Raw genomic sequence first — 21720 nt, forward strand, 5'->3', positions numbered from 1 at the left:
AAATGTTTTGTAAATGGATTTGTTTAAATTAAAACAAAACTAAATTCAAATTTCTGGGTTATTTTATTTATACCAAACTATGTTTTTACAACTATTGGTCTTAAAATAATCATTCACAGAAGTAGTGATGCTAGAGACAAATGTCACAAACCGCCTCTAGCTCTGTTGCTTCGGGGTGGTTGTACAAGTGCGCTACAGTAAGGTTTTAGTTGCTGGCAAACATCCTCCAAACCAAAAGTCAGTCTTTTGCTGGCAGAATGATCCATAGGATGAGGTACCTTGTTTTCACAGCTCACTCTCTTAAAGAAAGAAAGAACTCATACTTGTAACATTTGTAATTCAACTCAGCAGGTGTACAATATGTACAAAGTATATCAATAAGATGTACAGGAAACAGAAATTAGTCACACACTAGTATTTATCTTAACTGCTTATAGAAACTAAAACCTCTCTCTTTCTCTCTGTCTGACAAAATAAAGTTATCTGCAAATCTTGTATACCTCCCTACTCTCCTGGAGAGCCAGGGGCATAGCTAGGAATTTTCCATCATTTGTGGGCTTGGGGGGCTTGACCTCTTTGGGGGCCCCTGCACTTTGTGTAATATAACATTTTTAATGTGAAAAACACTCATTTGGAGGCCCAGGGGGATTTTCAAATTCTCCTCCCCCCCCCCCCCACCCTAGCTACGCCACTAAGGAGAGCCTGGTGTAGATGATATCACACCACTCGTGTTTGTTTTGCAGTACCTGGGGAATGTAAGACTAACTAATTGTAGCCCTCTCTATAATGTATAGACTTGACTAACTAATTGTAGCCCTCTCTATAATGTACAGACTTGTGACAGTAATATTTTCTTTGATAATGAGCAAAAAGAAATACAAGACGGAACTGCTTAACATTGAAAACTATCTACAAGTCAGCACAATGTCTAGTCCAGTTATCCAGAACACACAGTATCCCTTACATTGGAAAAAGTTTTACTTTGAAAAATTCATCTCAATAGTTTGATATCACCTCCCTTCTCCACCCCTCCCTTGTTGAAATCTAAATGTTCTGGGTCTGCTCTAGAGTAGGCCTATTAATAAGTTAAATCTTTTGTGGAGTATATTTAAAAAAGAATAGAAAACTAATGATGTTTAACACATTAAAATACAGTATTGGTTTCTATTTCTTCAGATGAACATAAAATATCTATCCAATTATAACAGCTTTGACTTTGTGTGGTAATTCTTTCAAGTACCACATGCTCATAAATTGTTCATTCTGTTAACTTCTGAAATAAATTTAAAAATGTTTGTAAAATGTTTTACATGTTTCGGATGTTCCTTCAGAGTTGAAGATAATTACTTCCTAGTCCAAACCTCCCGCAGGACGACGGGGGATGGGAGCGGGCAGGGTTTGAACCCGGGACCATAGATAAATCTGAATGACAGTCCAGCGTGCAAACCGCACGACCAGGCAGCAAGCCATTCAAGGTCTAATATATTGGCCCTATGTCATTTTTTTCAATAATTAACATGGCGATGGTTGGACATCAACTCTTCACCAGTCTTTGTGTTTACCTTCTTTAATGCATGTTAGCATCTCTTTCTGACTGATTTCTAATCTAGGTCTTTTGTTTTTTATGTCCCCATTTCTTTAATAGCCTATTCTTTTCCATAATTGTTGTCTAAATTATTGGTCCTTCTTTATTGGGCTGTAGAAAGAAAACAAAAAATGTAATTTCAAAAGTAAGACTTCTAAAAAAACAGTGCAATTAATATTTAAACTAGCCAACCAAACCATTCATTAAAATTGAATTATAATGGGACCACAAAAAAACAAAAACATATTTAACTTGAATATATATTGCCAATGACAGATCTTTATGGAGACAGCTTGCCACCCAATGCACCGAACAGCGCGGGAGGACCTAAGTCTAAGTAAGTATATATTTATCTTCTTATCTTATCTAATATGATACAGATGTTACTTCAAAATAGAAGATGATTACGTTCTACTACGCGTCATGCATTTAGTCATGCATATTAACCAATTACCTAAATTCTGCCAAGTCATTGGTTTTCCTGGCTAGCTCAGGCAACCCATTCCATGCTCTAATAGCACTAGGGAAGAAGGTGCATTTGTAAAAATTTGTCCTAGCATAGGGAACAAGGAATGTGCCTCTATGTTTGTGTCATTCTGAGTATTTTATTAACTTTTGTTTTTGTATATGAAGATTATTGTACAGCGTTTTATGTATAATTGCTACTTTGCTTTTAAGTCTTCTATCCTGAAGGCTTTCTAAATTTAGTGGTGTTACTAAAGGTGTTTAGTCTAGTCAAATGTGAATATTAATTTGTTATGAATCTGACTATATATAGCATGGCTAGCTTTGGTCTATTGACAGATTTGTTTACCTTTTTTTTTTCTCCTTCTTGTTTTGTTTCACCTTTGTTGATGTTTCATCTCCTTTCCTTGTATTTTAAAATGCTGACATTCAAGCTTCACGCTGCAAGGTGCAAGAAATTATTATTTTTTTTTTATTTTCAGTGCAATACTTCAGGGTAGCAAGTGATATTTTTGTCTCATTTTTAATAAGACTAATGAGCCATAAAGGCAGTTAAAATATTACTTTTGGAGTACTTATTTTGACTACTGATTTTGTAAGATGTTTTCATTTATTAAAAAAAACTTTTATTGATGACTCTGTCATCTTTAGGTAAGTAAGTTCGCCTTTCAGACCATGCAGTCTAGAGGATAGATGATGTAAAGGTCTTATGTGGCCCATTGTAATGAGGGTGTCATGTGGCCAGCACAACAACCCACCGACTTTACTTTTCCCCAACTACTGTTAGGTAGCCATTAGAGCTGGCTGGACTTAGAGGCACCAAAAGATCCTGAAATAAATAATCTCAGTCTCCAACAAGACTCAAACCTGGGACCCCTGGTTTGGAAGCCAAGTGCTATACCCCTCAACCACAATGCCTCCTATTTTTACATCTTTAGGTATAGCTGGTTTAAGAACCAAAAGGCTCTGCAATTGTCATCAACAATTTTTTTAATGTATGTTTTATAAAAAACAAAATTGTTATCTTGACTGTCAGTATAATGATATGATATGTTGGGCCTTCTAAGAGAGGTAACTTAGGCACACCTAACTATCTTATCTTATAAAATATAGATGTTAGTTCACAAAATGAAATGATTAAGTCCTACCCATGTTCCTAGGTCAATCTAGTCATGCATGAAGGTTATGGTTTACTGTTTTATGTATAATTGCTACTTTACTTATAAGTCTTCTATGCTGAGGGTTTCTAAATTAATAAAATAACTATATTTATATGGAAATTTCCAATTCTATTTTTACATATGCAGTAAATAGTAAATAGTAAAAAAAAAAAAAAAAAACTAAAAATATTTTGATAATTCCCTAAATGATGCTTATCTTCTTAAATGTGTCTATCAGATCTTGTTTTTAAAAGGTGATTGATATTTTTTTTCTTTTGTGGTAATGCTGTTGTAGTCATATTGCTATAAATATTACAGTTTAATCACTTTTAAAAAATTGAAGAAAATGTAGTTGTTTTTTTTTACTTTGTAAAAAGGACTTAACAATCATTTCATTATACAAAATTAGACAGTCTGATTTTTTAAAATGTGGTAATGATACTTCATAATTCCTTTTTATTTTGTTGCTCTGCAGATGTCTCATCTAACTCAGGCAGGCCAATCAGGAGGGGAATGTGGTCAGTATTATACTTATATTTCAAAAACGGAACACAAACCTTTGTCTTTTTTTTTTTATTTATTTTTTTACTTTTCATTTGTTTGGGAATTTTATTCTAGAAATATTGCAACCTTATGCTTGGAAAATACAAAAAAAGGGGCTTGCTCCTCTACCACCAAAGCAAAAGCTAACTTAACCTGCGATATATGTGGACAGGAGTTTCTCTCTGAAATAGCGCTCCACAGCCACATGAAAATGTGTTTGAGATGTCATAGTCATTCTATTATGGAAGGAGGTAATACCTGGAATAGTCAGATACTTTATGTCTACTTTTGTGTATGTATTAAGCTAGCATTTTTATTACTGTTAATAATGTAGTGAATCCAAGGTAAGCACTAAATGAATAATAATGAATAGTTACACAAATGAATCTGTTAACTAAAATAATTATCCAGAGTCAAGCATCAAACAGGAAACATAAATCTGTCTCTCATTTCTGCTTTGGACACAGTTCAACACACACCATGGGGCTGACCTGTCTCTGTGTGTTCATCTTAACATTCTACCTATGTCACTAGTGTACACTAGACTTGGCACCTTTGATAAATGGTCACGGAGATCACGCTAGACTAGACTCTATAAGGGTCAGCACAGGATTTACCAGATTTAATGTCTTGTGATTTTAATTCATTGTCACTCTGTTATTATGAAAAGAGGAGAAATTGATCTATGAAGTAAATATTGTAAGAGTAAAACAGGTTGCCTGAAAAAAAAAAAATAATACGCATCTCTATTTCAGAATAGTTAGATTAACATATGGATCTATGTAAAACATGAATTTGTAAAGGAAATTTTTGAAAATTCTAATAAATGAATATTTTTTATACTATGCTTATAATAGTATATGTCTAAGAATGTTTCAAAAAAAACTTCTATTTTAATAACTACCTAGTACTTGAATATTTCAGTAGCAACAACTCTGCCTTCTGTTGTGGAGGCTTGAGTACAAATTCAGGCTCAAGCAACTTTTTTTTACTATTGAAAAGGCAGCATGGAAACCTTCCTCCAAAAGTGACGCTATAAACAAAAAAATTGTGCTAAACAATAAAAATAATGAAAATATTTCCAATCACACAAAATTTACTGCTTAAAATAATATATGTCTAAGAATATTTGAATAAACATAAGAAATTTGATTTTTTTGTCCCAGAGGCTAGTGGTGACAGTATAATTGAATCCTATGTCCTGTTTCCATTCAGTCAAAACAGGTGTTTGACTGATGTTCAGATCATGGATATCAATGGAACTGACTTCAACATTGAAAGGGTTTGTAGACTTTTTGTAAAAATACAATTTTACTATATACCTTTGGTCCGTTCAATAGCTGACTGCAACCTGGGCTAAATATAGACATAATTTATTTTTTTTAGTGGTTAGGTCACTGTGGGGCATATGTACCATTGTGATCCTGTTTCTAATGTCTTCATTTGTGATGAGCCTTTGGTAGGTAATACCTAGGATACTTCTATAGTAGATCAATTCCATATACTAGGGTTCTCCTCTTTAATTAGCGTCAAGATTTGCAAGCATACAATAATGTGGCCAACACCATAAAAGCACATCATTCTGATTTTAGTGCAGAGGTCTATGCAATGAGATTAATATCAGTTAAATATCCGGTTCTTCAATTTGGCTAGAAGAGCAACTTTAGTAATATCAGTAAATTTAGAGACACTCTGGAACAGAAGACTAAAAAAATTAAGTAGCAATAATACTTACAACACTGATCCACACACAAAATAAAGTCACATGTCTTATTCCAATTGCTTGGACAAATTCATACAAGTGTTCTTTTTTTCCTAATGCTATTTTACAGCATGGAATGGGTTGCTTGAATCAAACAGACTTTTTTTTTTTTCTTCTTCATCGTTCTCATTGTTATGTTGGAGTGTTCATATGACTAGACCAATACATGAGATGAACTGCGCAGTGGTTTCCAAATCAGGGAGCTCTCCATATAGTTTTCTTTCTATTGGGGTGATTTGGGGCCAATGTCTTATATGGGCCTCTTGGTAGAGAGAGCAGTTTTGGAGGACATGGACGGCATTTTCTGGTGATACTCCACATGGGCAGATTTCACTGGTTCCAATTTTGAGCTTCCAGAACATGTGTTGTCGCATTCTGTTGTGTCCGGTCCTGAGTCGAAAGATTAGACGTTGGTCTTGTCGGGATAGCTTATAGTAAGCATCATCTTTCTTGTGATTTGGATGGGAGCTCGTCCATTTCTCATTTATTTTATCTACAATTAATTTCTTCATTTCTTCTGGATAGAGTGCAGAGTTTACTTGTGAGTTTGTTCTCCCACTCTTGGCGAGTGTGTCAGCCTTCTCATTTGCTGCTAGTTGTATGTGAGCTGGTATCCATTGAATAACAGTTTTTTTGCTGTTTGTTGTTGAGCTTTGTAAGTGCTGTTCTGAGGTTTAATCAAACAGACAAAAACAAAAGATTTACTACTACAGGGGTGAACATACAATAAACATGCATATATGATGTAACCCTGCCAGACCAAGTACATCTATGAATGTGTATTGTATTTCCTATACAGTTGAATCAAACAGGAAAGCCAATGACTTATTATAGTTTGGGTCCCTAATTTGGAAATAAAAAAGGTTGTGATGTCCTTATTCTTTGAAGGAATTCTGTAAACTTAAAAGTAAAAAAAAAAACAAGTGGCAAACATTTCCCATGCTATCATGTGAGTCAGAGCAACCTGAAGCACACTAAGCTCAATCTGTAATGAAAGGTGTGCAGTTTATGTCACTGGTTTATTATAGATAAGATAGTTGGATTTTTTCATTTACATTTTTCTGGGTGGAAAAACATTCTCCAATTTGATTCCCTTTTCTGTAATTCATCTAATTTTCTTTGTAAAATTTTGTTATCATTGTTTTTATTGTTCTATACTTTATGCAATAATCTTCAAATAGTGATAAGTTTTAATGCTGAACCAATGTTATTAGGTAGATCATTTCTGTTCCTTTAGTGTGTTTTTTTTTTTTTTTTTTTTGTATTGATGATTGATGTCATAAAATGTAAGTAAAAATAGTTGGATACATCTCATTCAAAAGACTTTTTTAATCAACTGTAATGTTTATCAATTTAAAAATATGATTAAAGTCTGTATTGTTTATATTTGGAAATGCTGGTGTTATTAATACATTCAATAATAATTAAATTAATGAAAAGCATTTTGACAATCATTCTGCTGAGCATTATGACAATTTGTTGAGCATTATGACAATTTGTTGAGCATTATGACAATCATTCCATTGCCATAGTGACAACTGTCTAAATTGTTGACCATTGAAATGTTTTGTTTTATAATAGATGCTTTACAAACTGATATGTCTTGAAAAATTATAGTCGTTTTCACCATTGTGACATCAGGTCAAGACACTCCTGTTGCAGTCCAGAAATGTGCCAGATATAGCAACGTACCAGATGGGATTTAAAAACGAGGAGAGCCAAAAAATAATAGTGACTGAGGATAGTCAGATAATAACTGAATTCATCAACTATCTTTTGAACAGTAATTTCACAATCGTCTTTCTAAAAACAGTTTCTGGAAAATCAAAGTGAAGCCATTGAGTCTTATTTTTTTTGTTTAATGTTTGTTTAAAAAATAGTTTTGAATAACAAAGTGAATGAAATGATTGCATGATTAAATGCATGACAAGTAGGACATAATCATCTTATTTTTTTTTTTGAAGTAACATCTGTATTTTATAAGATAAGAGAAAATGTGAAACAGTTACTCATTAGATTATTAGCAGGTTTCAATGCTCACGCTTAGATTGTACTGGCAGCTTTAATTTTTAAAAATCTTTTAGCCTTAGTTTTTGTTTTGACTCTGTTTTTTTTTTACTGTCAATGTAAGAAATTTTTGTTTTCTTAACTCTTTCTCTCCGTAATTATTTTCCATGTTGCAATGGAATCATTCATTTTGCTCATTTGTATTTTGCTATCATGTTTCGATTTAACTTCCATAACGTTTTTGTTTGTTCTCAGAAATTGTTTTATTTTGTATAGAATCTTATCTTATCTTATATAATACAGACATTACTTCAAAAAAGAAAATGATTAAAGAGGGCTCCATGCTCTTTGTAAATTAATGAAAGTTGATAAAATCAAAAATTAATTAAATTTAATGGAGTCAAATTGATGTTGGTATCATCAATTAGGAAAGAGTAAAATTGTGTATCTATGTTTTTTTATACTGAATAAGAAGTTGTTGTTTTTTTAGAACTTTCTAAGCATTGGCAAGGTTTTGGATTTCTATTTATTAGAGTTAATGTAATTCCTGTAATTGATATTTAAAAGATCTAAAATACACCTGAAGTCATTCCTAAATTGATTTTTGTTAAAGAACAAATGTGCTAAAATATTTATATAAATAATTGATGTAGAAACAATAAGCAAGCAAAGCAAATGGATAGTGAAAAACTTTTGAAATAGATTTGAAATGAACAAAGAGATGAATGGAAACAAAGAGTCAGAGTTTCATTGGTTCATTTTTGTAAACTTCTTATTTATTTGTTACCTGTTTTGGATGCTTCTCCAGAGCTGATGATTATTATATACTAGCCCCAACCTCACCCAGGGTAGAGGGATGTCAGTGGCCAGTTTTTGATTAACTGGGAATTGAGTTGACAGTCCAGAGTGCATACCACTTGTCAAGGCTGCCACCCAAGCCTCCTTACAAATTTTCTATAGTCTTCATTTTTTTTTTATTTCAAATATATTTTTTTTTACATTGACAAATTATTGCATTAGTTTCTATTATATAATAACTATGCTAAAGATCTAGAATTTAAAATTATAGTTAGCAGCAGGTGTAAAAGTACCATCTTTGATTTTTGAAATGTAATTGTTCAGAGATTGAAATGTTTGTATACTTTATTCTTTTAACAGTGTTTTACATTTTTAAGATCTCTTGTTTGTATATATTTTTAAAAAGCACTTATGTCACTGACATATATTTTTTTTAATTGCTTTTATATTGCACATTTTTCATGCATGCTCAATGCACTATAATCCAATCTCTTTTGTGGACCAGTTGGAGGAAGGGGGTATCATGGTGAATGTTTCCATGCTCCCTAAAGGCGCTCAGCGAACAACTCTGCTGAAGTCAGGATTAGAACTTGAGCCGCCTTGTTAAATGGCCAGGCAGCTTTGGCCACTCAGCCACGTATATTATTTATTTGTATTTTCAAACAAAAGTGCTTGAAATAATGGATCTTCTTTACTTTGAATTATAAACTTGTTGCTGAACAGCAGAAATGAAATCTCAATACAACACGACCATATCATAGTTGTTATTGTGCTTTAGTTTTTTACAGGGTGGGACATAAAGATCTCCCAGATTTGAGTGGGGCACTGTATGGGTTGTAGTGGCAGTAAAGAGACAGGACATGTTCCATTCAGTAGGCTAGGCTCTACCATTTTTTTGTCATTATAACAATATTTCTTAATTTTTTTACAGCCTATCATGAATTAGACCATTGAACATTGTGTCTTAGTTGAAGCATATAATAAAAATAACTTATATGTAATTCAAAATGCATCTGTACAAGACCAGAAACCAATTTTTGTAAATACATTAAAACAAGTTTTTTTTGTGTGTTTTTTTCAGAAATATAAGCATTTTGTTTCTAGATAGTTAGGTTATTTTGGTAGATTCATTCAAAATGTAAGAGATTTTTATGCCCCACCATGTAGAACAGTCAAATTAATGACTTTTTAATAAATTAAACTGAAGTACAGCTACAGAATCAATTTGATAATTTAACTGTCTGTTATATCATTATTTCTTTCTATTTTTTTCTGATACTTTTTACTATTTATGTTTCTCATTTCTGCAACATAGTACTCACTTTTTGGCTGTGATTTAAAGTTTGTGTAGCAATACTTGAATCAACTGTTTTATTTTCTTTGATGAAAAAAAAAACAGCCAATGTTATATTTTATTTTTGTATTCCTGTGTTGTCACATATGTGTGTGTTATGTCACCCTTGACAGCACACACTAGTCTGACCAGCATTTAGATTATTTAATGTGCTTCTTCACTGTCATATATTTTAACTCATGTATCTCTACAGTGCTTTATTTCAGCTACTCAAGTTTTATTCATTTTATTGTTTGAAAGCATTAAACTCAAGGGACTATATTTATCACATTATTTCTTCAGTGTATCCTAGTAGCATGTTGGATATACTGTTATAATCCTGTCCTGCAGTGGGTCTATCACTGTGCACCAGAAAGAACACTAGGTGAATGGATGATGAAAGGCGGAAGTGTACTGTTGTTGATATTAACCTTGTTCTATTATCCACTCATTAAACTTGTATTGCCATTGCGATCTTGCTTTGAGTTGCCTTCATTCGATCATCACAAAATTAATAAGAACATCCAAGTTCACGTATGTTATATATTAAAAAACATTTTGCATGTTTCAGATGTTCCTTCAGAGTTTAAGATAGTTTACTTCCAAGTCGAAACCTCCTACAGGACGACGGGGGATGGGAATGGCAGGGTTTGAACCCGGGCCCATCGATAAATCTAAATGACAGTCCAGCGCGCAAACAGCACAACCAGGCAGCTATCCTATGATTGTGGAGACAATACAAAACTTGTCCTCAAAATACAATCGTGATAATTGCTATTCCAAACTTTGTATGCAAGACAGTGTAATAGTTCATTTGATTTTAATTTGTATATCCTCTTGAGGAAATTGTTTTAAACAGCGCACAACAGAGAATATTAAATAAGCTCAGGAAAAAGCATAGATATACTTATGACTTATCACCCGGCATAAATCAAATAGGAGGATGATTTCACTATTCCATTTTTAAGAAAATAAATAACAAAAACTCTTTTTAATGAAGGTTTTCAAAAAATTTTTTAGCTCTCAAAAGTTGTCAGTTAGGAAAACAAAGTTTTATTTGCACAATTTGTCTTTGTTTAGATGACTCAAATAAGCTCATGCTTTTTCAAGGATAAATTTTATAGTAAAAATAAATTTGTATCTATTTCGCTGTTATTTTCAATGAAACTGAATAAGGCTAATTTTGAGGCTTCTCAACAAATTTTATTTACAATAATATAGCAAAGCAAAATGTGCCAAAATATGGCTATTATAGTAGGCCCAATGTCAGCCATCACTGGTTTAATCATAATGAATATTTAACATATTATACTTTAAAGTCAATGACAATACTATAAAAATGTCACAGGGAAAGAAAATACTGAAATTATATCAAGGCTTACAACAACAGTTACTCACAATAAGATGTTTCATTCAATGATTGAGCAGAAACTGACATTAACACTTATATTTGTAGAAATATAAATAATTTGATTAACATAAAACATCTATTCAGAAACAAATGTATATTAGTAAATTAATAATCACCTACTTTTAGTAAAATAATAATCAGATAACAAGAAAATTATTTTATTTTACATTTATTTTTAAGACTTTTGTAAATGTAAAATTTGTACTTAAAAGAGTCAAACAAGCAAAATACAAAAAAATACTTTAGCAAAAACAAAACAAAGTTAATATTAAGTGTATCAATTAGTTTGAAGCAGTCATTAAATTTAATTTTTTATATGAAAGGGATTGGGAAGGAGTATCTGTGTGATCATTTTTAATATCTAATATATAAAGCAGAAAGTTAGGCGTATGTATGTATGTCCCATATAGAAATCAAAATTGTTTAACCAATCTTCATAAATGTTCATAAATGTTACTTAGATCATGACGGAGACCGCAGTGTATGTTTAATGTCCCTACCACTACGGGAGGGCCCTAAATAGATAAAAAGTTCCCCATTGTATCTCTATTAAAAAAACAAAGCATTTTAACTATTCTGGTAAACCTGTTCTCACATTATTGATATTATTTTACATATTACATATTTATATTATTTTATACTTGATATAATATGGGGGCTGAATGGGTAAACCATTTTCACACTTTACTTTTATTTTTGTGGTAAAATTTTTTAAAATGTGGAGGGAAAATTCTCTGTTTAACATATATCTAAATTCAAATCAGTAGATCAGTAATACCAAAACTAAGGCCCCCAGGCCGCGGGTCATATCCAGCTAGTGTATTTAAAAAAAAAATAAATGACCTGAATTTGAACTCATTAGCTAAAGCCTTCTCAAGCCAACATGGTAACCATTCTGCTAGCAAAGAGTGTATAAACATGGAAAATTGTATGGTTATCTATAGTTTCTATTTCATGTTTGTATTCAGTAAACCTGAGATGACAATATGTAAAGGGGACTGATTCAGCTAATACCACACTTCAGTCAAGTACAAATTCTTTCCATTGTGTGATATACCTGACAAAATAATTATTTAGCAATAATTGGTTAATTTTTTTTATTCTCGTGTTGTCAGGTAAAAGAAATAATTGTGCAAAAAGTTTAGCTTGATCTAAGATTGGGTGTGGGAGAAATAATGTGTACAAACGTTTTACCAGACAGACAGAGTGAGTTGTTATAAGCTTTGTAAAAATATAATATTTAAACTAGTTACACTTGTATTTGAATAGTTTATCTGGAAAATATTAAATTCTGAATTAAATTATCAATCAATTTAATGCTTTAGAAAATATGAAAAAAAAAAAAAGAATTGAAACTAAATTAACTGAAAAATAAGTGTGGTCTCAGAAGATGTTAAAATCTTCAGCCAGTCTAACATTTTTGTTGATTGATCCACTTTGCGTACGTTTCCGTTTGATTCATTGCGAAAAGCTAAGTTGTAACTCATTGCATTTGGAACACTGTTACCATTTAGTATATTATTCTTAACCTAATAAAAAAAAAAAGAAATAAAAGACAATGTAACTTTTTTTTAAAAAAGAAGATATACTGCTAAGAGTATCAATAAATAAATAAATATATATAGACCTTGAGTGATTAAATTCATTTCAATTTATGCATCAATAAGTATATTGGTGGAAATTTATTGATTTTTTTAAATTGCTTTTAGAAAGCCCTTCTTTCTTGACAATATAGCTTACTCTGGCACAATCTCTTTAATGGAAATGTGGAAAGGGGGGGGGGAGGGAAGGGTATCTTAGAGAAATTTTCCATGCTGCTTCACTCAGAAAACGTAAGTTGGTCAGAGTTGGTTTTAGAAATCAAGGCTTCTTGATAAATAGGTAATTTGTATAATACAGTCATACATCTCAAAATGGATTTAGTCTGGTACATGGAAACAAACTTTAAATGATCAAGACTTCTGATTAATTCTGGTATCTTAATGCTTTATGTACTCTGGTTGATACACACATAAAAGGGTTTTATGGAAAGACATTATTTTAGACATTTTAAAATTGGGTAGAGTTACTTAAACTGGTAGCACGAGCTCAAATATGAGAACAGTATTACGGAAAATCTGCTTGCAGCTAGATAACTAGTGGCTAACATGTTGTTTTTTTTCCAAAAATATTACATTTTTAAGAGTATCATCTTTATTTAACCAATTCATTCAAATTTATTTCATTTGAAAATACATATTTGGTTGAAGAACATTAATCTTCTTAAGTCCAAACTAGTTGACATTAACAGTGACCTCAGGCCCACAACCAAAAATATTTGGGTCCCAGAGAACCTACATGCGATGGTCCCTCTGTCTTCCCCCAACATACCAAAAACCTTCAAATGCCCTTGTAAAAAAAAAAGGCATGACCCCCCCCCCCCCTATCTGTTGAATCCCTAGACATGAGCTCTGTTTGCCCTCTACTGGGAGTGGGCCAGCTGACCATAACTTTCAAGAAAGTTAGATTTTGTTCACCTGTTCTACTTTGTAATCCACTCCATTGACATCAGCAATAAGAATAGTTTTAATGACTCTGTCTGCACTTTCTGGGTACTGGATGTACACATCTATGTTGCTGTCTAGGCCAGCCTCTAAAAGAAATGTTAAGAATGATGTAGTCCATTAATTTGCAGTGATTTAATAGTGTTAGTACTATCGCATGTAGTAGAAAGATTAACATGCATAATTATAATAACTCATTGTAATGACTTTAGATTGAGTGTTTAATTATTTTACATTCAATCTACAGAATAACAATCTAAACCCAATACCTAACTAGGCAGAAATCACATTAAATAATTTACTAAACAACTGAATGATTGTTAAATTAATAGACTGATATCAAATGACTGGAACTTAGCAAATGACTTGAGCCTTCACTTTATAGTATTTAATATTAGACTTACTAACATTAGAATATATTTTTTTTAGCCATACATTGGAAAATTGACCTTCGGAACAGAGTGGCAATAAAGTTAAGTTAAATTGTGTGGTAGATTACAATATCTATTCTCAATCAGGTACCTCAGCTCACTTATCCCTGAGTCTGTAGGACCAGTGGGACACCACACAAGATCTGTTGAATGTCTTGGTCCATTACTCTCTGTCTTTCACCTTTGATAGAATTTATTTCAATGACAGGCCCATCTCTATTTGACGTTGTCTTCCCCTCAATTTTACCACCTTCCTCTTCTTCTTCTTTTCCTGGTACTGCACCCCGAGTAAAAGTTTTTTGAGCCCTGAGGATCTTGTGATATGGCCATAGACTTTAGTTTGCGATAGTTGATCGTTGAGAGGTCTGATCACTGAACTAATCCTGTCTCCGATCTTTTCATCTGTGATGCAGTCTTTGTACTTGATACCTAGGATCTTTCTGTAGCATCAGAATTCTATTGCCAGGAACCTTCTCACTAGTTCTGCAGTCAGTGTCCAAGATTTGCAAGCATATAAGAATCTGACCATGACCAGGGAGTACATCAGTTTGATTTGAGTGTCAAGGTCTATGCCTTTATCTACCCATATTATTTCAAGTTTTGCCATCAGGTACCACCAGTTCTAATAGGTAACTGACATTAGTTTCGGAAAGTGAACGTGGTTGGTTTAATGATGAACCTGCTCGCCAAGCCGAAGAAGCTTTAGTTTCAATTTTGGTTGAATTTATGAATTTTTAGTTCAGATTATGTCATGTTGAATTGTATTTAGTGAGGAAGCTTGGAACTTTTCCCCAGATACAAGTCTTCCTCACAGGTCCATTTAAGAGATTTAAACAGACTGCAATGAACTGGCTCAAGTACTATGGAGACATGCTTTTAAAAAATAATTAACAGTGCATGTAAATGTGAATGCAGCTTTTCAACTTAAATGCATAAATAGTTCGAAAATAGATAGGAAATGATTATCAAATAAGAAAAAATAAAATTACTTGTTGACAGATTATTGATTCAATGAAATGGGAAAAGGTGCATGAACATAAAAAGTAGACTCAAGGGAGATAAAAGAACAGAGGGTAGTGAGTAACACTGCCTTAATAACATACACTTTTTACAACTTTAACTATTGTAATTCATATAGGCTTAAAGTGACTAAAATATATATCTAAATTATCTAATCTCATCTGTCCCTTGACATTTTGTCATAAGGGTGCTGTGACAGTTTGCTTAACCAAATCTCTTCACTTTTCCTAGTTAAATAACAACTAACATTGGTGGGCCTGATGGAATAAAAGGGCGAATCTTAAAAGAATGTGCTGAACAACTAGCTGAACCTTTCCAAGATATTTTTTCTACTTCATTACTAAACCATGAGATACCACCTGTGTGGAAATCATCTATAATTGTACCTGTGCCAAAGGTTTCCAAACCAAAGGAAATGAATGACTATAGACCTGTTTCACTTACTTCCATTGTGTCTAAATGTTTAGAAAAATTGGTTAAAATGTTTCTTCTGAATGATCTTTGTAATAAGTTAGACCCTTTACAATTTGCTTACCAAAAGGGTAAAGGTGTAGACGATGCCATCCTAAATATTTTAAACTGTGTCTACAAACATCTGGACTTACCGAACACTTATGTAAGATTGCTCTTTATGGATTTCTCATCAGCTTTTAACACTATACAACTTCATTTACTCATTGAAAAGATGAAAGCGTTGCAGATTAGTCCATACATAATACTATGGGCTAATGAATTTTTGACCCAGAGAGCTCAGAGGGTTAGGGTAAACAATGTTATATCTAATGAACGCATAGTTAACACAGGGGCGCCCCAGGGGGCTGTAACATCGCCATTGTGGTTCATTTTGTACACCAATGATTTTCAATCCGATAGTTATTGTTGCTCCTTCACAAAATTCGCTGATGATGCGGCTCTTCTTGCCCTGCTCTCAGAGAGCTCAGACGTAAATGAGTATTTCAAAGAACTAGAACACATTGAGGAATACTGTAAAGATAATTTTTTATTATTAAATGTAAAAAAAAACAAAGAAATGATAATCAATTTTCGTAGGGACAAGAAGGGAAATGATATTGTTTCTGTAGCTGGAGAGACTATTGAAATTGTGCAAACCTTTAAATACCTTGGTACTATCCTAGACAATAAACTAAATTTTACTGCAAATACTGATTATATCAGCAAAAAAGGGCAGCAAAGATTACGACTACTAAGAAAACTGTCCTCGTTTAATGTTAGCGAAAAGGCCTTGGCTATGTTTTATCACGCTCACATCTGCAATATTTTAAGTTTCAATATCACTGCCTGGTATGGCAATCTGAGCATTAAAAATAAAAATAAACTTAATAGAATCCTAAATGCTGCTGGCAAAATCATTGGCAAAAAACAAACCCCATTTGGGCAGTTGTTTGAGACAAACATCTATAAAAAAGCTAACAAGATCCTCGAAATAAAGAATCACCCTTTGTGTCAGGATTTTGTGATTTTACCATCACAAAAGAGATACAAGACACCGATAGCAAAGACAAACAGACACAAACACTCTTTTGTTCCCCTGGCAATCAAATCATTAAATAAGAAATATCTGGTATAAACTTTGTCACATGTAAATTATGAGTGAGTCTGGTGTGAATGTACACTTTGGTTTCTTATAGTTATAATGTTTTTTGTTTGGTGTAATGCACAAATTGTAAGACAAATTTCCTTACGGATAATAAAGATTATTATTATTATTATTATTATTAAAGAATACATATAATTTGAAAAAAACAATGAATACAACTTACCATATTCAGCCATCTGAAATGTACATAAAGAAAAAGTTCATGTATTTAACATATAGAAAGAAATAAGAGAAAGATAAGAGAAAAAGAGAGTACAAAAGGACTGAGGTAGCAAGAGAAAGAGATAGGCCTAAAAAAATGCATTTTTATGCTCAAATTGTGGTTTGCTGATCCAGATATTAGTAACAGCAGATTCCTGCCACATTTCAAAAAGAAGAAACCAGCAACAGTAATTATTTTAGGTGCATTCATTGTCTATCATGACAGAAAAAAAAAAAAGTAGTGATTGGACTAAATCTATAATAATCTAAATTAATAGCATCTCCACTAAATTAAATATAACATCTATATCTAGTAAAATCTAGTAGAAGATTAATATTATAATTATAGAATCCTGACTTTCTAGCTGGTACTGATGTTGTGTTCTCCAGATTTAATAGTTTCACTAGAGCTGATCTAGCCTCTAGTGCTATTTTTTAAAGTATATTCAACATTATAGAGATCTACAAAGTGTACATCTAGATTCATAATTCTAGATTAATCTAGAATTTGTCTGTAGTAGTATAGACATTTATTTATAGACTAAAGTGACTAACAGTAACACTAGATCTAGATCTAGTCAAATCTAGATATATAATGTAGGCTATTATATAGATCTAATCTATAGAGTACAATATAGATATAATATAATATATAGAGTCTCTATAGAAGGATCCTAGGCATCACATTCAAAGACCGCATCACAAACCAAGAAATCAGAGACAGGGTTACTGTAGCGATCGGAGCTCATGACGACCTGCTTACTATTGTGAAAAAACGAAAGCTTAAAACCTTTGGCCACATTACAAGATCTACGGGGCTCGCAAAGACCTTTCTTCAGGGAACAGTGCCAGGGAAAAGAAGAAGACGCAGACAGAAAAAGCGATGGGATGACAACATTAAAGAATGGACAGGCCTGCCATTGAGAGAGGTTCTGAACAAGGCAAAAAAAAGGGAGGAATGGAGAAAGACGGTCGACAAATCTTGCCTGGTGCCCCAACGGTCCAACAGACTAAGGGATAGGTAAAGGTAAAGGTAAAAAAAAAGATAGTAGTAGTAGATTCTAGTTCTAGTAAGTAACACTAACAGTAGGCGTAACACTAACAGTAAAATAAATCTAGGAATATTATTTAGATTTTAGATCTAGAGCCTATAGATATATTAGATCTAGTAATCTAGTAGATCTATACTTATACTTAGATCTAGTATGATAGAGCTAGAATTCTAAGTAGATCTATATTAGTTATATATACTCTAGATCTAGATCTAACCTAAATTAGCTAGTCCTAGATTTATTTTACTATGTTACTCAAAGCTACTCTAGATCTAACCTAAATTACCTAGTCCTAGATTTATTTTACTGTAGTGTTACTCAAAGCTACACCCAATCAGTCTATTGAGCTACTCATAACTCTACTCTAGTGTCTGTATAATAGTATAGACATAGTGACGGTGATAGTCTCTATGAGACTATAGATTGAAGATTCCAGTAGTCTAGATTAATCTAGAATCTAGATCAAGATTTATACTGTCTATTCTAATCTATAGTAATACAGATCTAGATAGTAGATCTAGTATATACTTATTATTATAATAAATAGACTAATAGACATAGTCTAGTCTAGTCCTAGATATAAACTCTATAGATCTAAGAATCTAAGTCTATAGACTCTAGTAACTCTATACAGTACTAGATCTATTATCTATACTCTATACAGAGTGTAACAGAGCTGAGAGAGGGTCTATAATAGTATAATATATACTATAATATACCTAGACTCGAATCTAGACTCTATATAGATCTATATCTAGTAACTAGTAATATAGATCTAGTAATCTAGTACTAGTCTCTATAAATATTCTATATTACTCTATACTATATTAGTATACAGTTAATATAGAGTCTACTATTACTATAGTGAGTATAGTCTATCAGTATCAGTCTATACGAGTTTATATAGATCTAGAATCTATAGGTCTATCTAAAAATAATCTACTAATCTAGATCTGGGTCAATCTAAATCTAGGACTAGAGTCTAGACTAGATTGTCACGACACTAGATTGACCAGATCTGCCCTCAATTACATTTAGATTCTAATCTAGATCTAGATCTATAATGAGCAATACTTTCAAGATTTGAAAGATAATTTTATGACGTGAAAGATAGGAGGCATTAACTTATCATCTTATGTGGCTGGCTTAGTCTTAAATTTTTTTTAAAGAAAGTAAATAATCGGAGATTCCCAGTTTAATTGGGGCTGGGGAGGGGGTGTCAACATTATCGTGATTCACCAGAAAAAAGAAGAGGGATGTCGAGTGTGGATTGAAATATTTACAGAGATCTGTTTGTTTTTGTAAAATGTTTTACATGTTTCGGATGTTCCTTCAGAGTTGAAGATAGTTTACTTCCTAGTCCAAACCTCCCGCAGGACGACGGGGGATGGCAGCGGGCAGGGTTTGAACCCTCGACCGTCGATAAATCCGAACGACAGTCCAGCGCCCAAGCCGCACGACCAGGCAGCCATCCTTAAGTAAGATCTATAAGTGCATAAAAAAACAAAAACATACTTAATCAAATTGAGTACCTTGTTATACTAGATCTAGACATCTATGTAGCACTTTTTAACTGTGTTTTGACACGATTAGGACTTGGGCATGAAAAAAATTGTTTCATCGAAAGGTTTAAGTTTTTTACTTAGCGACAATGACGCTTTTAGTAACAAAAATAAAACAATAAAAAAGACTGGAATTTAGAGTGAAGCGAAAGTAAGCTAGGAATACTTTTGGCAGCTTTAGTAGAGAGATGTCGGCCTTTGTTTCTGGAGTAGCAAGATATTTAACTTAGCGACATTCGACAGTTCCCTTCATTACTTATTCAACTTTTTGTTCGACATACTTCTTCAGCGCCCAGGCCTTTCCCCTATTATTTCGTTATTGGAGTGTTACCTCCGTTTAGATTCAGCGACACAGCGCGGAGGCGCCTAGCAACAGGTAGCGAGCTCTCGATCTTTCTTCAATAGGCTTATCAAATGACAATAGGGGCGGATGGCGGAGCGAAAAGGTTGAGGGACAGGTAGCCTACACAGTGTTTTCGGGAAGGTATTTTAGAGCAGGCAGTTCCAGTCAGTTTTATTGAAAGTGTAAACAAAAAGGGGGGGGGGGGGGGGGTGCGGCAAAAGTAGGCCCTATTATGTGAGCATTTGCAGGATGTAAGAAGTAAAAAGGGCCCGGGGCCAAAAAATATCATAGAGCCTATAAAGTATATCAAAATAAGTTTACAAGCATAAAAGTAGCCTGATAATGTAAAAGACTATTTGCTAAGGCGGAGATTTGGGAAGTTGGGAAGAGGAGTGAGGTAGGAAAAAGTGATAGGGCCCTCCCCCCCCCCCCCACTTGAATTTATTCGCTGTTCTAAATTTTAAGGAAGAAAAAAAGGAGGATCAATGGCAATATATATATATATATATAGATGTGTGTGTGTGCATGTGACTGTATGTGTGTGTGTGTGTCCATGTGACTGTATGTGTGTGTGCATGTGACTATGTGTGTGTGTGTGCAAGTGACTGTATGTGTGTGTGTGTGTGCATGTGACTGTGTGTGTGTGCATGTGACTGTGTGTGTGCATGTGACTGTGTGTGTGCATGTGACTGTGTGTGTGTATGCATGTGACTGTGTGTGTGTGCATGTGACTGTGTGTGTGTGTGCATGTGACTGTGTGTGTGTGTGTGTGCATGTGACTGTGTGTGTGTGCATGTGACAGAGTGTGTGTGTGTGTGTGTGCATGTGACTCTGTGTGTGTGTGTGTGCATGTTACTGTGTGTGTGTGTGTGCATGTTACTGTGTGTGTAGGTTTGAGAACGTAAACAGCGCAGAAAACGAAAAAAAAAAAAGCTATACACTTTTTCTAATAAGGGATCCTAGCGGAGGCGCGGTTGAGTGGTAAAGCGCATGGCTCCCGTACCGGGGGTCCCTGGTTCGAATCAAGGTGAAGACTGGGTTTTATAATTTCCCTGAGTAAAGGCGGTTGGTCGTTGCGGTGGAAGAGAGGTTAACGAGCGTGGGCCACAGAAACAGATGACCTTTACATCATCTGCCCTAACGGGGAACTAAGAGATGCTAGATATTCGCCCAAAGTATGGAACCTATTAATTATTTGAAGGAAGCAAAGCAAGAATATAAGGGCCTATTATTGAAGGATTGGTGTGAAGCCATGAAGCCCGGTGTTACACAATAGGAGACCAAGAGAAGAGAATTTTGATTGGTCAGTTTGACTACATTTGACCGTTTGACATACACAGTCATACACACACACACATTCAAAGACCGTATCACAAACCAAGAGATTAGAGACACGGTTTTTGCAGCGATAGGACCCCATGATGACCTGCCAACTATAGTAAAAAAAAATGCAAGCTTAATATCTATGACCATATTACAAGATCTTCGGGGCTCGCAAAGACCTTCCTTCAGGGAGCAGTACCAGGAAAAAGAAGAAGAGGCAGACAGAGAACGCGATGAGAAGAAAACAAAAGAATGGACGGGCCTGCCATTGAAAAAGGTTCTAACAAAAGCAAAAGACATGGAGGAATGGAGAAAGACGGTCAACGAGTCTTGCATGGTGCCCCAACTGTCCAACAGACTAAGGGATAGGTAAAGGTTAAACATTTGACCACCTCAGCGTAACTGTAAGAATCAAGAGCAGGCGACATATCATTGCCCGGTCTGTAGATCAATAGGGCTTACAAGTTTTAATCTTCTTTGGCTTTAGAATAATCTGAAGCAATGAGTTAGGAAATGACATTTCGATAATGCTGTTGCATCTAAGAGAACGTAAAATGTAGAAT

At 33.7% G+C, this 21720-nt stretch overlaps 1 protein-coding gene and 2 long non-coding RNA genes across 11 annotated transcripts; 1 reads left to right on the forward strand and 2 right to left on the reverse strand.

The window, feature by feature from the left end:
* Positions 1–44: 44 nt before the first annotated feature.
* LOC106060599 (uncharacterized) lies at positions 45–4926 on the reverse strand. 5 transcript variants are annotated; one of them, XR_008774781.1, is made up of 5 exons: positions 4658–4926; positions 4131–4472; positions 2400–2491; positions 1563–1696; positions 45–299 (listed from the first exon to the last, which is right to left on the reverse strand). It is a non-coding gene; the product is annotated as an uncharacterized LOC106060599 (long non-coding RNA). The 5 variants fall into 5 exon arrangements; XR_008774779.1 differs by having other exon boundaries at positions 4131–4926; XR_008774780.1 differs by lacking the exons at positions 4131–4472; positions 4658–4926 and adding an exon at positions 3907–4031.
* On the forward strand, positions 3373–10125 carry LOC106060597 (uncharacterized). 2 transcript variants are annotated; one of them, XR_008774775.1, is made up of 4 exons: positions 3373–3464; positions 3686–3728; positions 4920–5035; positions 7157–10125. It is a non-coding gene; the product is annotated as an uncharacterized LOC106060597 (long non-coding RNA). The 2 variants fall into 2 exon arrangements; XR_008774776.1 differs by lacking the exon at positions 3373–3464 and adding an exon at positions 3538–3558.
* A 709-nt stretch (positions 10126–10834) lies between these two features.
* On the reverse strand, positions 10835–19540 carry LOC106060598 (uncharacterized). Of its 4 annotated transcripts, none has more exons than XM_056010627.1 (4): positions 19462–19540; positions 16840–16852; positions 13581–13696; positions 10835–12593 (listed from the first exon to the last, which is right to left on the reverse strand). In XM_056010627.1, exons 2-4 carry the CDS (start codon positions 16850–16852, stop codon positions 12420–12422), a joined length of 303 nt encoding a protein of 100 aa, XP_055866602.1. In that variant the 5' UTR covers positions 19462–19540; the 3' UTR covers positions 10835–12419. The 4 variants fall into 4 exon arrangements, 2 of the variants coding, with proteins under 2 accessions (XP_055866602.1, XP_055866601.1); XM_056010626.1 differs by lacking the exon at positions 19462–19540 and adding an exon at positions 18216–18493; XR_008774773.1 differs by lacking the exons at positions 16840–16852; positions 19462–19540 and adding an exon at positions 15664–15685.
* Between the last annotated feature and the right edge of the window lie 2180 nt (positions 19541–21720).

This window comes from Biomphalaria glabrata, chromosome 14 (assembly GCF_947242115.1).
Source record: "Biomphalaria glabrata chromosome 14, xgBioGlab47.1, whole genome shotgun sequence".
Lineage (NCBI taxonomy): Eukaryota > Metazoa > Mollusca > Gastropoda > Planorbidae > Biomphalaria > Biomphalaria glabrata.

Coding starts and splice junctions, on each gene's coding strand:
- LOC106060598 (XM_056010627.1), bottom strand. Junction 12,594..13,580: donor TGGATTACAAAGTAGAACAG/GTGAACAAAATC, acceptor TTTTTTTATTAG/GTTAAGAATAATATACTAAA.